The sequence below is a fragment of the Canis lupus genome, chromosome 14 (genome assembly GCF_011100685.1).
Source record: "Canis lupus familiaris isolate Mischka breed German Shepherd chromosome 14, alternate assembly UU_Cfam_GSD_1.0, whole genome shotgun sequence".
NCBI lineage: Eukaryota > Metazoa > Chordata > Mammalia > Carnivora > Canidae > Canis > Canis lupus.
Window position 1 is genome coordinate 37,450,810 of NC_049235.1, and position 18,286 is coordinate 37,469,095.

Genomic DNA, 18,286 nt, shown 5'->3' on the forward strand with positions numbered 1-18,286 from the left:
CCAAGACCTCCCCCACTCCATTATGACCTGAGTGGAAGGCAAGGCAGAGACACCCAGGTGCTGTTAGTTTGGTCTTTATGCTCTTTTTACTTGGATTATCGTTGGTATGATTTCCTTTTTTTTTTTTTTTTTCTCTCCTACCCTTGTCTTACTTTAAAGCCAGAGTACCTAACTCTTTTTTTCTTTTCATTTTTTAAAAAAATGTATTTTTAAGTAATCTCCACACCCATCATGGGGCTCAAACCCAGAACCCCAGGATCAAGAGCCAGCCAGGCACCCCTATCCGGAGTACATAATTCTGCCTATAAAACTATTTTTAAAGCTTTCTTGACTTTGAGTACCTTTTCTAGATACTAGAATTCATTTTTATGTGCTGTACTCCTCAGGGCCATTTTATTTCATTGGGCCAAAATGGTCAACACAATCTGCTTGGTTTAAAACAATTATTCTAGGAAAAAACCCCAAACAGTTATTCTAGGATGTTTAATTGGTACACATTTAAGAATTTGTAAATATGGCTGCCTATACAAGTATTAGCTCTACTTCTGGAAAGAAAGATTTTAGTAAATGTGTAATGAAAATATATTCATGCAAGTGGAGAAGTATATTTGTATATAACCAACAACAAGGTAAGACTACTTTTATAGAGTTTTCAGAATGAAGAAGTATGACTATTTGAAAAACTGGGTAGAAACAAAATAAATGAAAAATATGTTGGTGTAGTTGGTTTACATCTCTTTTCCCCCTATCTTTCTTAGGGCAGAACCTTTTTGGGGAGCTTGATTTTTGAAAAGGAGATAAAAATGAGAACTAAAGCAACCTATCAAGATGGAACAGTTATTGCTCAGGCTGAGTATGGCAGTGTGGATATAGGGGAGGAGGTGGCTAAGAAAGGATTTGCAGAAAAATGCAAACTCACTTCCAGCACTAATGCCTGTGAGGAAAAAAAATCAGATCCTGGTCAGCTTGTCCTCAAGAACCTCAAAAGCCCCATTCCCTCATGGGGGCATAGATCAAACCAGTCAGCCTTCACCCGACCAAAGGGGCGCTTAAGTGGGAGGATGACTCTTGACTTGAAGAATGAGAATGATGCAGGAAATCATGTGACATTTCCAAAGTAAGACTGTTGTGGGGTTTTTAGTCTTAACTAGTTTCTAATTCATGGTTAGAAGCTCTTGTCATAGTAGAGGTCAAGGCTTACGGTTTTGGAGTCCTCACCTGTGTCAGTGATTTTGAGAGATGATACTCATTTCTGCTTGTCTCAAACATGTATTCCTTTCTGCTTTAGCAGGAAAATTTTCATTAAAAGCCATTTTGTAAGAAAAATCGTTCCTCAATGGTCTAAAGTTCATATATCAGCTCTTCATAGTAATTCTTTTGAATATGTTTATCAAAAATAAAAATATACCCCTAAATCTGAAATATTCAGGCAGAACCAGAATTTCAAATAAACTCTGAAGTTTTCCCATGGCTTTAAGACTATTTTAATGAATGTCAGGGAATCACCTTTTCTTTGTAACGAAAGAGAAAGTCTTTGTTGTTCCTCCTGTGATGACTTATTATGATGAAATTTGATTATTAAAAAGGGAATTCACTTTTTAGATAATTTTGAATTATAAAGTTGAAGCAGAAACCCAGGTTTAATAAGTACCAAACCTAAGTACCAAACCATTTATAAGCTTCTGTATCATGATCCAAGCCATGATGCCATGTCTTGGGTGATGTAGTTTTTTTTGGGATCTTGGAAACAAAACTAACAACTGTCAAATGGAGTGGGGTTGATGGGGAGGGGGAGGAGGAACTGGAAGAAACTGATAAAGGTCGCTTTTTACTCTATGTGCTGGAGTTGATTTTGCTGCAGTTTGGATTATATTTGAGCGTTGGTAGCATTGTTTTTGAAATATGACTTCAGTTATAAAATTTAGCTTGCATTAAAATATTTTTTAGTGTTAGATAAAGGCTTTAGATTAGTTTTCAAAATAAACTTAAGATATATTACGGTATAAAAAGCTCCAAATGATTTAGTTTAGATTTATGATCTCTGTCAGCCTTATACAGTTTGGTTTTTAAAATGAGTGAATTTGTTTTTAATAGGGAAAATTTGGCTGTTGGAGACTTTAATTTAGGGTCTAATGTCAGCCTGGCAAAAATTAAGCAGGACCAGAAACTGATTGAAGAAAATGAAAGACTTAAAACAGAGAAGGAAGTTCTTCTTGAAAGTTACAAAGCTTTAGAGTCCAAAGTAGAACAGACTGCCCAGGAACTGCAGGTATAGTATGTTTGCTGGTATAAAGTAAAGAATGGGCATCTGGGAAATCTGTACACTCATCTGCTCTTTTTTGTTTAATTTGCTATCACTTTTTGTTTTCTTCCCTTTCTTTCCCCCTTTTCTCATTTTCTCCTTTCTTTATATTTGTTTACAGATGAAGTTTTTTCTTATACTTCCAATTTACCATCGTTGGATTTCACTTAATGTTTGCAAGATTAGTAATTTCTCATTTACGTTTCCTTTTATGTTCTTTTAACAACTTTTAACTGTGGGAAATGTCAAACATTCTAGAAGGAGAGTTGAATAATTAATCCTTATTTACTCATCACTTGATTTTTGCAATTGTTAGATACATGGTCAGTCTTTCTAAAAAAATTACACCTCCTGAGTTACTTTTTTTTTTTTTTTTCCTGAGTTAAAGATTTTTTATCCATTTGTTAGAGTGAGTGAGAGAGAGAGCAAGCGAGTGAGTAGGGGCAGAGGGATAGGGAAAAGCTGACTTCCTACTGTGAGGCTGGATCCTAGGACCGAGGATCATGACCTGAGCTGAAGGGCAGACACTCAACTGATTTAAGCTAGCCCGGTGCCCCAGAATGATTTTAAAACAAATCCCATTCATAATATTCTACTGTATATGTTTTAGTGTATGCCTCTAGTAGAAAATAACTTCAAAAAAGACAACCATAATACTGTTTATACTTAAAAATTAACAATAGTTCCTTAATATCTTGTTCAGATTTCTGGATTGTTCTATGAATGTCCTTTCATTTCTTCCAGTTGGGATCCCAGTTAGACCTGTGCGTTGCATTTTGCATGATAAATCTCTTAAATTGTTTAATCTGTGAACCTCTGTTGCTTAAGAAGGTCCTTTAACTCCGTATGTTTGCTTTTATGGTAGTTAGGTCTCAAGGTTTGCTCAGATTCAGGGCATTTTTCCCCCCAAGAATACTGTGTATTTTTCAGTTGTGTAAGTTTTGTCTGACACTAATTTGCCATCCCATCACTGTTTCTCCAATTCATCATCACCAACTGGATGTCCTACAATTCACTTGTGATACTAAATACCAGCTAGGATTTGCCACAGACCCCACAAGTTAAGGATTCAGTCCCATAAAACTTCTTCCACTTCAGATACCAGCCACAATCAAGTTCCCGGACTACCTATACTTCTGTAAATTTGAGGGTTCCTATGATCCCTACTTCCCTTGTTTAGTAATTCACTAAAACAACTCACAGAACTCAGGGAAGTGCTATAATTATGATTACAGTTTTATTATGAAGGATATAACTCAAGAACAACCAAATAAAAGGAGGTGCATGGAGGAAGTTATGATGGGGGTGGAAGGTCGGTTAGGGGACCTGGGAGAATCTTAGCCACACGTTCTCCCAGTACATAGGTTTGTTCACCAATCTGGAAGCTCCCTAGAACCTAATTATTTGGAGTTGTGGTTTTTTTTTTTAGATGAGAGTTTCATTAGGTCTGATTGATTAAATCATTGACCATTGGTAATTGAACTCAATTGTCAGCCATTAAATCCATATGTGGTATTTTCCAGAGCACATTACCAAAAATGAAGTGGCTTGTTCTATCAGTACCCAGAGAGGAGTGTTGAAATCTCCAGATACTATTATTTTTGTCTGATTCTTCCTTTTTTCTGTTAAGTTTTACTTTGTGAATTTGAAACTTTGTTATTGCGTATACATTTAGAATTTTGTCTTTCTGATGAATTGACTCATCCTTATGTAATAACCCTATTTATTACTGGGGCTCCCTGTATTAAAGCCCACATTGCCTGATATTATTATAACAAGGTTATATCTTTTCCATCCTTTAATTTTTATCTGTTTCTTTGTATCTATGAGCAGCATATAGCTGAATCTAAGCTTTTTCATCCAAAGTGATAATCTCCTAGGCTTTAATTGGAGCATTTAGCTAATTTTTATTTAATGTAATTATTGATTTTCCCACTCCTGTTTCTTAGATTTATGTAATTTTGGAGTAATTATAATAACAATTCCATGTAATATAAACAGAGTTAAGAACAGTCATTACTGATTCTTCATGGTCATCCTGTTCAATGAATGGGAGCAGAATGACATGCGCATACCTGAATGTAGCATACTAGTAATAAGCATTCAGCTTGTGCTGGTTCTGTCTTATTATTTAACTAAAGAATTGGAGAGAATGTGAGTACTAAAGAGTGTGTTCAAATACTGAGTAAAATTTCTTTTTTTTTTTTTTTTAAATACTGAGTAAAATTTCAATGTTTATGTAATAGCTGGTTTGTAGTATGATTAGAATAAAACTGCCAGGTGTTTTTCCATATTACTGCTTGATACGTTATTTTGGGTAATCATGGTACACTTGTATTTGGGATAATACTCAGAATCAGGGAATTTATTCTAGGTTGAGTCAGTGAAGTGATGTTTTTGATTCTTTTGTAATGTAGAATGACACAGGACTTTATAAAAAATAGTCATTAATCTTTTGGTGTCTGTAGGGATCTTTTACTTATCTTTTTAAAATTTAAGTATTAAGAGAGAAAATATGTGAAATTTATTTCTATTTGGCTTCTTTTTAGGATGAAATAAAGTCATCTGTGTGGAGACAGAAAACTAGAATAGACTATCTTTTTCAGATCCCAGCTACTAGGGAAATCAGTTGTCCTGTGGCTTAACATTAAAAAAAGTTTGTTTCAAAGATTTTAAAATTTATTTTAGAGCATGAGTGAGAGAGAGTATGAGTAGAGGGAGTAGTAGGGGGAAGAGGAGGATCTCAGACTCCACACTGAGTGTAGAGCCTGGTGTGGGGCTTGATCTCATAATCTTGAGATCATGACCTGAGCCAAAGACAAGAGTAAAATGCATAACTGACTGAGCTACCCAGGCGCCCCCCAATTTTTTTAAAGTAATCTCTATGCCAAACATGGAGCTTGAACCCATGATCCTGAGATCAAGAGTTGCATGTTTCACCAACTGAGCCAGCCAGGCAACTCTGGTGTTCTTTAACCTTTAAAATTTTAGTTATGGCTTAAGATCATTTAAGTGACAGAAATATAGTTTCTTGTTTGAGACTCACTAGGATGTGCTTGTTTTTTGTTGCAGCAAGAGAAAGCGACCACCATGGATTTGACTAAACATTTAGAAAGCACTCTGAAGACTTGTGTCGGTACCAGAATGGAAAATCTGGCAGTTAAGGTTGAAATATTGAAAGAAATTAGGTAGGTAAAAACATATTTTTGAGAAGGATAATTTGTTTAATTTTGATTTTTTAACGGTTTTATTTATTTACTTAGAGAGCACAAGAGTAAGGAAAGGGGCAGAGGGAAAAGAGGAGAGAGTCTCAAGCAGACTTCATGTTGAGCATGGAGCTGGACTAGGGCTCTATCTCACAACCCTGAGATCATGACCCTGAGCTGAAACTAGATTCAGGTGCTTAACTGAGACACCCAGGCGCCCCAAGAAGGAGAATTTAAAATAATTGCTAATTAGTACTTTGTTTAAATTATAAGCCCACCATTTTTTGACATTTAATCTATATATTTTTATGCCTTTAAGGAAAGAGACTAAAAACAGTTATTCCTGAGATGAATTTTACAGTGTTTTTGTTAGCATTCCTTTGTCACTACATGGAGTTAGATTGTTCAGTGTCCTATATGAGAGTGAAATTAAAATCAACGCAAGTTCTAAGTAGTAGTTTGATGTGAAACTATTATGCCCAGTTTTGTTGCTTGGTGTTATTTTTAGGCTTATACCCAAACTGAAGACTTCAGTAATTTAAATTACCAACTAATACACTATTTAAAGAAAAAAGTGGTTTTCATACAGTCAGAAGGAAAATGGTCTTCATGGAGTCAGAAAAGAGGAAATTGGTTAGCTAAAGTCTTGTGCAGAGTATATTTAGCATTTCTCTGTATATGGGTTATGTAGATATTTTATATTAATAGATGATTGCCTTATTGTTGGTTAGGGATAATTTGTACCCCTTTCTGGAATGTGGAAAAAAAATAGTTGTCAAGACAGCCTAGTTCTCTTTGCATGCTACACTAAGAACTGAAATCAGGAATTCATTTTTTCAAGTACTTTGAAACAGTTAGAAGATGTTATCTGAATTAATACTGTGTGTTGGTGTTTTATCCAGTGGAAATTTATATTCTCCATTATAAATCTATCAGTTGGCATCTGGTTTATAAGCCTCTAGATTGACTCATTTTATTCTCTAGAGGCTAATTAACTTTTGATGCATTACCAAAAATGAAGTGGCTACACTGGAACAGCTATGAGACAGACTTAGGACCAAAATAATCCAATACATTTTGGTACATCTTTGAGGAAATGATGTGTTATTAGAATGGTGGCAGTCTAGTTGGAAAGTAGAGAAACGAATATGGATGGACCTTGTTGGTTTTGCTAGCTGTCCTGCTTATCCGATTGCTTTTTTTCTTTTCCTTTTCCTTTTTCTTTTTTCTTTTTTCTTTTTTCTTTTTTTTAAGATTCTATTTATCTATTCATGAGAGACACACAGAAAGAGAGAGGCAGAGGGAGAAGCAGGCTCCATACAGGGAGCCCAATGTGGGACTCGATCCTGGGTCTCCAGGATCACACCCTGGACCCAAGGCAGTGCTGAACCGCTGAGCCACCGGGGCTGCCCTTCTTTTCCTTTTTCTTTTCTTTCTTTTTTAAGATTTTATTTATTTATTCATGATAGAGAGAGAGAGAGGCAGAGACACAGGCAGAGGGAGAAGCAGGCTCCATACCGGGAGCCCGATGTGGGACTTGATCCCGGGACTGCAGGATCACGTCCTGGGCTGAAGGCAGGTGCTAAACCGCTGAGCCACCCAGGGATCTCCTTTTCCTTTTTCAATGCCACAAAAGCTAGTCTGTGTATTAGGGCTACATAATCTGTACCTGTAGTCTTGGTAAACAAGATTGGCTAAATCTAACATTTTTAAAGAATTGTCCAGAAATCTAACTGTAGACCAAAATTGAAGGTTTATTTGACATCATTTAAAGTTCTGCAGACTTTTGAAATTCTCCTTTACGTAAAAGTTTTTTAATAAAAGTTTTATTTGATTTTTTTTCTTAAATGTATATTTATTTTTAAGAGCACGTGCACGTAAGCATGAGCAGGGGGGGCAGGAGCAGGAGCAGAAGAAGAGGGGGAATAAGAATCTCAAGCATACTTCCTACCTGCATGGGACCCAAAGCAGGGCTTGATTTCATAACCCCAATCTGATGGCCTGAGCTGAAATCGAGTCAAACTTTGACCAACTGAGCCACCCAGGTGCCCATCAATCAAATATATTTTGAATTACAAGTTATACCAGTTAATTTATGATTTTATATAAGGTTTTAACAAGTATCTCTTCATAGCTGTGTTAAAAATAGTAACTTTAGACAATTATTATTTAAGGGTAACTTTTTCTCACATCAACTTACAAATTTCTTGATCTTTTCGTTTTCACTTCTGTTTTTAAATAGACGTGTCAACATCAATGTTCGTTTTGGAAATGACCTTTCAGATGCTATGCAAGTGCTAGAAGAAGAGTCCTTTACCATCCCAGCTTCTTTGACTGAATTAGAGAGAATTTGGGCAGAATACAGTCTTGCTCAGGAGAACATACAAACTTGTCAAAATGTGGTGGGTCAAGACTTTTTCTCTATTATGGTTTTATTTGTTGGACATAAGGGGATATCATTTGGGAAAGCAGAAGGATTGTAGATATTGTAGCAATACTTTGCATGAAATATTTAATTTTTATAGCATATTCATATTAATAATTTGATTCTAATTTTATTACCTTGTTAAAGGTAGAATAGATAAATGGTGATTGTGGATAAAGTGTTAACAAGATCTTTTCCCCTTTTGCATTTGACCATTGGTCAGTTCCTTCTCTCTCCCCTTGGTTATTTGATAAAATGATATTTTAGTCATATTACTAGGCAACAATAGTTAGGTAAATAAAAGTCCTAGCAAGTAATTTATATCTAGACTTGAGGAACTGTAAACTACAAATACTTGGTGGGGGCTTTTGTAACTGGACATACCATCCTTGAGGAACCTTGGAAACTGTGCCTGTAAAGATGGTGGCTTTTGAGGGGGTTGAACCTTGTAAGCGAGGATGGCTCTGACACCTAATGTATCTTGTTTTTGAATTTGAGTGGTGTGTTTTATGTTGCAGTATTGGACTGGGCCTTACTATTAAGTGCTATTTAAGCTACCCATTACTGAGAGGTGGTTATTTGTGGGTAGGGGAATGTATGAAGAACAGATTATTTCCTATGAAATCTTTATTAGCATAGGTACAAGTATATTGCCTATCACAACTTTCTTTAGATTATTATATTAAGCTGAACAGAACTCCTTATTTTTCAGATAAAGATACCACAATCATAGCTTTCCATAGCGTCTGTGAGTTCTGTACTTGTGTTTGGAGTTCCCCCTTTTTGAATTATTGGTGGCTTCTGCCCCTGGGGATTATACTCTGAAATTCTTATTGCCAGTTCATGCCTAGGTTGCCCAGTTGGCAACCTTGCTGGCTTTAAGTGAGAAGTGAAACAGAATAACTAGGCCTTTGGAAATGGCAGGAATGTTAAATTTGGAGAAGAGATTATATTTGTGTCATTTTACATGTTAGACCCTAACCATTTACTTCTGATTATGGAAGAAAACAATGTGACAGAAGCAATAAATTTTGTATCTGTATGAAGTACAGGTGATGGGTACTTTATAATCTTTTTCTTATACTTTTAAAATGTTTACAAGAAATTAATAAAAAATTGAGGAAATTGAGACCTACAGGGTTTAAGGAAATTGCTTACATAAGATTACATAGTTCTAAATGTTAATACAGAATTTGAACTCCGGTATGTCTGACTGCAAAGTGTATTCTTTTTCCTTAATTAAACTATGTTGTCAATATTAAAATAATTCATGATGTATTTTTATGTAATAAGATGAAAAAGAACTACATTTTAATTTTTGTTTTTGTGGTTTGATTCAGGAGAAAGAGAAAGAGGGCTTAATGTAGCTGTAAGACTTGGTATTCTAGTAGATTTAAAAAAAATTACTTAAGTAATCTCTACACCCAGTGTGGAGCTCGAACTCATGATCCTTGAGATCAAGAGTCATATCCTTTCCAGACTGAGCCAGCCAGGTGCCTCTGATTTTTATTTTTTAAAGCATTTACTTGTTTCTGCTTACTGCTGACATTTCAGGACTTACTTTTTTTTTTTTTTAAAGATTTTATTTATTCATGAGAGAGACACAGAGGCAGAGATGTAGGCAGAGACATAGGCAGAGGGAGAAGCAGGCTCCCATGGGGATCCTATGCGGGACTTGATCCCAGGACCCTAGGATTACAACCGAGCCAAAGGCAGACACTCAACCACTGAGCTAGCCAAGTACCCTGATTTTTAGGCTTCATTGCCCTGATGTTCATTTGATAGATGGAAGAGTGGTTTATTGAATTAAATACAGAGTTAGAACTGCTGCTTAAAGTTGCCTTTATTTTTTTAAGAAGGGGTAAAGAGGGGGCAGAGGGAGAGGGAGAATCTTAGGCTCCATGCCAAATGCAAAGCCTGATCTCACAACCAACCCTGAGATCATGACCTGAGGTGAAATCAGGAGTTGGATACTTAATTGAGCCACCCAGGTGCCCCGCCATTTTATATCCCTTACTGAACTTAACTTGTGTCTTAATAATATTATTTTCATTTGTGTATTTTGCACAGTACCTTAAATTGATTGCCATGTATATTTTCGGTGAAGAGATTATTTTTTTTCCCTGTATACTTATAAAATGGTCTGGTTCAGCTTACACAAAGAATATTCTAAAATTCAAGCTTTTAAGTGTATGTGTCAGAAACTATTATAGTAGCAGAGACACAAATTGATTTAAGACATGATCCTTTCTCTTGAATATGGGATATACATACAGTTTCAATACAGTTTGGTAAGTACTATCTAGAGTTAATGCATAGATTCTTAGATGTCTGTCATATGCTTGTTTCCAAACATAGCCTCTTAGACCTAAAATTGGAGTTTTTACCATGGTGGAGATTAACTGAATCTTGAAGGATAAGTAGATGAAGGAATTGGAGGTGGAATGGGAACAGGAGGGAGTTAGTGTGTAATTAATAATAGGACTTGTATAATTTTTTAAGAAAAAATTCATTGCATATATAATGGGAAAAATTAGAGCAGGATTATTAAAAGTCATTTCTAATTAAGGGAAAGAAAGCTCGGTGAGTTAGGTGATCTCAGGAGAGAGATAACTTGTCTTAAAAGCTACTGTTTGGAGAACGTAATGTTAAATTTTACTCTAAGACATCAGGTTTTTTTTTGTTTTTGTTTTTTAAATAGGTCAATGTATTAAAAAGAAAAAAACACCACAGCCCACTTGATATACTATTAATGATGGTTATTCTTTGTTTTCTTTCTTCAGGATGAAGGGAGTATTTTGATTGCCAAAAGAAACGAAGTGCAACAGAAGCTGAACATGGCAATGGAAGTTTTTATTCTGGAAGTAGATGAGTTACCTCTTAATAAGCGCTTGAAAACATTGCAGGTTAGAATTCAAAAAGATATATTTACATTAAAATGTTTATCATTTGATGGTGAAATTAGCATTTACCTTGAGACTTCACATAGTAATGATGGCTGCAAGAATTTTTCTTTGATGAATTCTAATTTCTTAATAGAATTAAAATTTTACATAATTTAATGTTTATGTACGTATGTGTGTCTATCCTGCAAATAAGGCAAAATAGACCTATCAGGCTTGCTAGAGCAGCATTCACTGGGAAAATTCATGAAGATAGAAGTAGTAGCAGGCATGTGAGTCCCTGTTGTCTTTTGGATTCTAGCAGAAAATCTAGTAGGGTCACATGCCAAGAGTTGAGGAGAGGAGTCCTGATCCAGGATCAGGGGCTAGAGTACCATAGCTATAGGATGTTATGGAACCTTTCTTCAGCCTTCTCCTGCCATCTCAGCAATGATTTTATTTGGCGTGAACAGGCATGACAGTGTTCCATTCCACCTATTAACATAATTTTTCTCTTCACTTATTCAGATATTTTTTTAATGTCCTTTAATGATGTTTAAAATAATTCTCTAAAAGGCCTCGGCATTTCTTCACTTAACTCCAAGATATATATGCTTTTGGTTACTTTTGTGGATACTATCTTACTTTCCATTCCTTAGTTATTTTTAATGGTTGGCAGAATACTGTTGAGATATATATGTGTGTATGTATGTATTTATTTTTACTGTTGATTTTTATATATTGATGTCTCTGGCAACTCTCCTGAACTTTTTAGTTCTCATTTCTCTAATATTCTTTGAGCTTTCTTTGTGGACATACCATTTGAAAGCAGTAACCTGCTTCTCCATTTCCTTTTGATGTATCTTTGAACTTTTACTGCTTTGGTCAATATTTTTAGGACGATGTTAAATAGTGGCTGTGCTAGTTGACAGTCTTGTCTTATTTTGGACTGCAGGGAATGAGCTTGCTAGAGAGTTGGAAAAAAGGATATTTAGGGACATCTGGGCACTCTCTCTGTCTGCCTGGAAGAAGATATAGTTTAGATCATACCATGTAATAGTATAAGTTCTTCAAGAATAGCGAAGTAAACTTTGCAAACAAAAGGGCAGTGAGAATGTTCCTATCTACAGTACAATTTTTACTTTACCCTGTGAAGATTTATTTCTTCTCATGAACTGTTAGTAAACATAGGTTTGCAACCAATATCGTTTTAAAAACTCTTTTCTTCTTAAAGTTTAATCTTATGGGACTTTTTGCTATATCTGGTTTGTTTCCCTTCCTACTGTTCACCTAGATCACCAGAATATTCTTTAAACTTCTCTCTGTTTTGGTGAGAAGTTGTTTAATATTTACTTGTATTCTTCAAATACTTAAGAAATAAAACTTAAACTTCAATAATGGAGGTCAAAGAAATTAAAGTTCATGATTTCTGATTTCCTCAACATTTATTGAGACTTCCTTTGTGGTCTAAAATACATGGTTGGTTGTTTATGACTGTTCTTGTAACTTAAAAAAGAAAGTATATTCTGGTTATTCTTGGTGTGAAGTTCCTAATGTATAGCCTTTATTTTTATTTTTTTTATTTTTTATTTTTTTAAATTTTTTTTTTTAGGCTTTATTTTTAACCTTTAATCTTCTATATCTTGGGCAGCCCCAGTGGCGCAGCGGTTTGGTGCCGCCTGCAGCCTGAGGTGTGATCCTGGAGACCCAGGATCGAGTCCCACATCGGGCTCCCTGCATGAAGCCTGCGTCTCCCTCTCCCTCTACCTGTGTCTCTGCCTCTCTCTCTGTGTCTATCAATAAATAAATAAAATCTTAAAAAAAAAATCTTCTGTATCTTTGGTTTTGGGTCTGATCAGTTTATCAGTTTTGAGATATTTTTGTTATAAATTCTAGTTAATATATTTTGTGGTATGTTCTAATTCTTTAAATTGTTAAAATTTCAGTGTTTTATTGTTGGGTATTAATGTATTTATGATTGTTATGTATCTTAAACTTTTTAACCATTATGTAACCTATTTTTCTTTTATGGTGTTAAAATATTGTTTCCTTTTAAAATTATTTTTCCACCTATTTATTTTCTTTTTGATGGATGACTTGATTAATGTATTATAATTACTGTTTTATTAGAACTTATTTCTGTAATTATTTCATGTTTCTGTTTATCATGGTTTCTTTTCTTCCCCTTTTTCTACTGTCTACCCCTAGTATCTTAGAACATTTTTTTATAAATTTATTTTTTATTGTTCAATTTACCAACATATAGCATAACACCCAGTGCTCATCCCGTCAAGTGCCCCCCTCAGTGCCCGTCACCCAGTCACCCCCCGCCCCCCCCCCGCCCACCTCCCCTCCCACCACCCCTAGTTTGTTTCCCAGAGTTAAGAGTCTTCCTATGTTCTGTCTCCCTTTCTGATATTTTCCACTAATTTTTTTCTCCTTTCCCCTTTATTCCCTTTCACTATTTTTTATATTCCCCAAATGAATGAGACCATATAATGTTTGTCCTTCTCTGATTGACTTATTTCACTCAGCATCATACCCTCCAGTTCCATCCATGTTGAAGCAAATGGTGGGTATTTGTCGTTTCTAATGGCTGAGTCATATTTCACTGTATACATAAACCACATCGTCTTTATCCACTCATCTTTCGATGGACACCGAGGCTCCTTCCACAGTTTGGCTATTATGGACATTGCTGCTATAAACATCGGGGTGCAGGTGTCCTGGTGTTTCATTGCATCTGTATCTTTGGGGTAAATCCCCAGCAGTGCAGTTGCTGGGTAGTAGGGCAGGTCTATTTTTAACTCTTTGAGGAACCTCCACACAGTTTTCCAGAGTGGCTGCACCAGTTCACATTCCCACCAACAGTGTAAGAGGGTTCCCTTTTCTCCGCATCCTCTCCAACATTTGTGGTTTCCTGCCTTGTTAATTTGCCCCATTCTCACTACTGTGAGGTGGTAATCTCATTGTGGTTTTGATTTGTATTTCCCTGATGGCAAGTGATGCGGAGCATTTTCTCATGCACTTGTTGGCCATGTCTATGTCTTCTTTGGTGAAATTTCTGTTCATTTCTTTTGCCCATTTCATGATTGGATTGTTTGTTTCTTGGCTGTTGAGTTTAATAAGTTCTTTATAGATCTTGGAAACTAGCCCTTTATCTGATACATCATTTGCAAATATCTTCTCCCATTCTGTAGGTTGTCTTTTAGTTTTGTTGACTGTATCCTTTGCTGTGCAAAAGCTTCTTATCTTGATGAAGTCCCAATAGTTCATTTTTGCTTTTGTTTCTTTTGCCTTAGTGGATGTATCTTGCAAGAAGTTACTGTGGCCAAGTTCAAAAAGGGTGTTGCCTGTTTTCTCTTCTAGGATATTGATGGACTCTTGTCTCACATTTAGATCTTCCATCCATTTTGAGTTTATCTTTGTGTATGGTGCAAGAGAGTGGTCTAGTTTCATTCTTCTGCATGTGGATGTCCAATTTTCCCAGCACCATTCTTAGAACATTTTCACTTGCTTTGGCTGTGTTTGTCACCTTTGTATTTCCCATCCCAAAATCAGCTGATCAGACAAGTACAATTGTTTAGGTTTTAGTCACGGAGTGTTATGAATATTGTATATGATAACTCAGATAATAAACTTTAGAGTTATTTGCTCATTCTTCGTAAGTTTTTGGATATCTTTTGGTTTTCTCTGTGTATTGGAGTATTTTTTCTAAGAGTATTTTTTTTTTTAAGATTTATTTATTTATCTGAGAGAGCACAAGTACGTGTGAATAGGGAGAGGAGCAGAGGGAGAGAAACTTCAAGCAGACTCTCCACTGAGTGTGGAGCCCAGTGCAAGACTCTGTCTCATGAAATTATGACCTGAACTGAAATTAAGAGTTGGATACTTAACTGACTGAGCCACCTAGGTGCCTCTCTCTAAGCGTACTTTCATTTTTTTAAAAGATCTTATTTATTCGAGAGAAAGAGAGAGAGAGAGAGAGGCAGAGAAGCAGACTCCACATGGGGAACCCCACGTGGGACTTGATCCCGGGACCCCAGGACCATGCCCTGGGCCGAAGGCAGGTGCTAAACTGCTGAGCCACCCAGGGATCCCTTCTAATAGTACTTTCAAAGAGGTCTTTGTGTGGTTGATTTCATAAAATATTAAATGTCTCAGGTTATCTTTTTTTTAAGATTTTATTTATTTATTTGAGAAAGAGAGCATGACGGGTGGGGGTGGGGTGGAGGAGCGATGAGGAGCAGAGGGAAAAGGAGAAGCAGACTCCTGCTGAGCTGGCCTGATTTGGGGCTCCATCCCAGGATCCTGGGATCATAATCTGCGCCAAAGGCAGACACCTCGCCGACTGAGAAACCCAGGTGCTCTTGTCTCGGGATATTTAAACATTTCGAGGTTTAAACAAATGCTTGCATTTAAGTACTTTTAAACAGTTGTTTAATTGGCTATAAAATAGTAGGTTCAAAGTCCATATTTCTTTCAAACTTTTGACAATAATCCATTGTTTTCTTATTCCCAAAGTTGTTGTCAGTTTGATTTTTACTCATCTGTGACCTTCCCAAAGCCACTGGAAACTTCAGTGTTTTGACTTTGTTCCTAAATTGCACTAACCATATTTAAGTTTAGATTTAATATGAGTTAATTCAGTCTGAAATTTTATATCTTTCATTAACTCTAGAGAATGTTTGATAATTATTTCTTACGATACTATCTTTCTTTTCTCCATCTCCCCACCCCCCCCATTTACCTTTTCTCTTATCCTGGGACTTCTATTAGAAGGACATTTAAATTTGTTATATCCTCTTCATGCATATTTTAATTGTTCACCCATTTTTTTCTTTTTTATCCCTTTCTGTGTCTTTTTGGAGGGATCTGAGGCATCCTTGACTTAACCATCTAGTTCACTAATTGATTCTCTAGCTGTATTCTTTTTGCCATTTAGTCAACGTATTGTGTTATTTCAAAGATTATTTCTTTTGTACCAGTTAATTTCAGTTGGTTATTGTTTGTAACTACTTGGTTTTGCTTTGTGTTTTTAATATTCTTTTCGTTGAGAATGTTTGTTATGCTTATTTTGAGTTTTTGATTTTGCTTTTTTTTATAAGTTATATTCATTTCAGAGTTCTTGTATTAGTCATACATTTTATCCTCCTCTGTACCTCCGCTTAAAGATCTCCTATTTCCCTTGGAGAACTCTAAGCTTAGTCCTGTGCTATTATGTAGGTATGAAGTAGGGTGGTAGAGGGGTTCTAGGGAGGGGTGGAAGCTTGGAACGTAACTTCAAAGAGTTCAGGTGGGTTTAGGGAATAGGATGGGGTTGTTTCTCAGAGCTTCTAGGGTTATAGTCTGGACTCAACTACTTCTCCTTGGCTTTTCTTCTAGATGATCTTATTCTTCAGTGGACTTCTCAGTTCCTCTGCCTAAGCTCCTCTTTTCTAGGAGCTACTACCCTTGGGTGTAAATGCTACCAGGTATTCAGGGGAAAAGGAAAGGAAAGAAAATGCTTAGTGGATGGCCAGCATTTTTGTAATGGTTATCAGTTTTTGCCTCATTGAGGTTCCTATACTCTACTTGTATAAACCCTTTGCTGCTTGCTTTGTGCTACTGCTTTCCAATGTGTGAGAGAAGGGCATCTGAAGAAGGTTCTCTTTTCCCACATGATATTTTCTGCTGTGGTGGCAGGCCTTCTGCTTTGCAGTGACTTGCTTATTGCTGAGCATCAACTATCTTCTGTCTTTCCAAGGGTTTCTCAGAGTTTTGTAATAAAAATTTCTGGGATCTTTTAAGTTTTCCTCTTGTCTTGGCAACATTTCTAGACTTTAATTCCTAGGGAGAGCTAGTAGGCTCTCTTGTCTCTTTTAGTTCTTTTCTCTTCTCTTCTCTTCTCTTCTCTTCTCTTCTCTTCTCTTCTCTTCTCTTCTCTTCTCTTCTCTTCTCTTCTCTTCTCTTCTCTTCTCTTCTCTTCTCTTCTCTTCTCTTCTCTTTCTTCTTTTTTTTTCCCCCCAAAGACTTTATTTGTTCATGAGAGACACAGAGACAGGGGCAAAGACATCAGGCCACAGGGAGCCTGATGTGGAACTTGATCCCGGGAACACGACCTGAGCCAAAGGTAGATGCCCAACCACTGAGCCACCTAGTCCTTTCCAAAATCCTTATTAAGTACATACATATTTTCAGGGTCTTCCTTAATTGGAATTTTTTGTCTAACTTTTACTGTTGTAACCCAAATAAATCCCCTTCTGGGTAGTTTTATATTTTCATATCTAATTTTTCTAAGTTTTATTTATAAGATGCTTAAGTATAGGGATTCAACGTACTACTTTTTTTGTTTCAGATTTTAGTAAGTGCTTGAATCCTAATATGAAGTTAATAAACTTTAATAAAGAGAAATATATTTCTATAGGATTTGTCAACCTCTTTAGAGGCAGTGTATGGACAGGCCAAAGAAGGGACAAAGTCTGAAGAAATACTTAAGAAGTTTTATGACTGGAAGTGTGATAAAAGAGAGGAATTCATCAGTGTTAGAAGTGAAACAGAAGTTTCTCTACAACGTCTTGTAGCATGGTTCCAGAACACTGTAAAGGTAATAAGAGCTCTTGCCCAGTGGTGGTTTTGGTGTTGTAGTGTAAACCAGGGGATATGGGTTTTTTAAGAATAATTTTCCAAATATAATTTACTTCTTTTCTGAAGGGAAGAAAGGAAGAGGAAGAGAGGGATTAAGGGGAACAGGGCTTGGATGGAGGTGTGGGGGATTTACATAATTGTATTCTCTAGGAACTTAAATGAAAAACAGCTTCATAAACCATTGTAGGTATAAGATAGTATCACTGGAATTTATTACAAGTGTAATGTATATTATTCTGTAGTTAATGGTGTAGAGATAAGGGTCTGTATATACATACAGATAGTAGAGCTTTCCTCTAATTTCTTTTTTAGTAAAACATGTGTTTTAGTATTAGTTGGCTAACTGGTTGTGCTAAAAATATATTAATTATTTGGCAGTGTTTAAGGTTTAAAGTGTTAGGTATCTTAAATATTTCCAACATAAATGGAGAATACTAGTCTCAGTTGATACTAGATATTAGATACGGTGTTTTGTTTATTATTCTTTTTTAGTTCTTAAGAACTAAAAAATTTTCCAAAAGCTCTTGAGGCATGTGGTTTTGCATTAATGTATTTGGAATTCTAATTAAATTTCAGCCTCACTTTATTACTGATTCTGTGTTTTCTCTGTTCTTCTGTCTGCTGTGTGACCTTCTCAGCAAGGGCAAGGACACCCAAGTTGTCATTTATCTGTGTGAATGATTTACATCTATGCATTTCTAGCTTTGTCTTGGGGTGGGGTGGGGGAGTCTTTAATCTCCAGCTACCTCCAGAACTCTTCATTTTGGTAATTTTTAATGGATATATTAACTAATTATTTCTTTGTTGTCTTTTGTTATTGATCAGAATGTCTTTCTGCTTAGGT

General features: G+C 35.9%; 1 protein-coding gene across 6 annotated transcripts in view; it reads left to right on the plus strand.

Annotated features, from left to right (window-relative positions):
- STK31 (serine/threonine kinase 31) overlaps window positions 1–18,286 on the plus strand; it is an 86,722-nt gene that overhangs the window by 17,000 nt on the left and 51,436 nt on the right. For all 6 annotated transcript variants that reach the window (XM_038557121.1, XM_038557124.1, XM_038557125.1 and 3 more), the window contains exons 7-12: window positions 759–1,117; window positions 2,095–2,269; window positions 5,375–5,490; window positions 7,751–7,910; window positions 10,717–10,839; window positions 17,222–17,401. In XM_038557121.1, coding sequence (XP_038413049.1) covers window positions 759–1,117; window positions 2,095–2,269; window positions 5,375–5,490; window positions 7,751–7,910; window positions 10,717–10,839; window positions 17,222–17,401 — 1,113 coding nt within the window. The remainder of the gene's footprint in view (window positions 1–758; window positions 1,118–2,094; window positions 2,270–5,374; window positions 5,491–7,750; window positions 7,911–10,716; window positions 10,840–17,221; window positions 17,402–18,286) is intronic.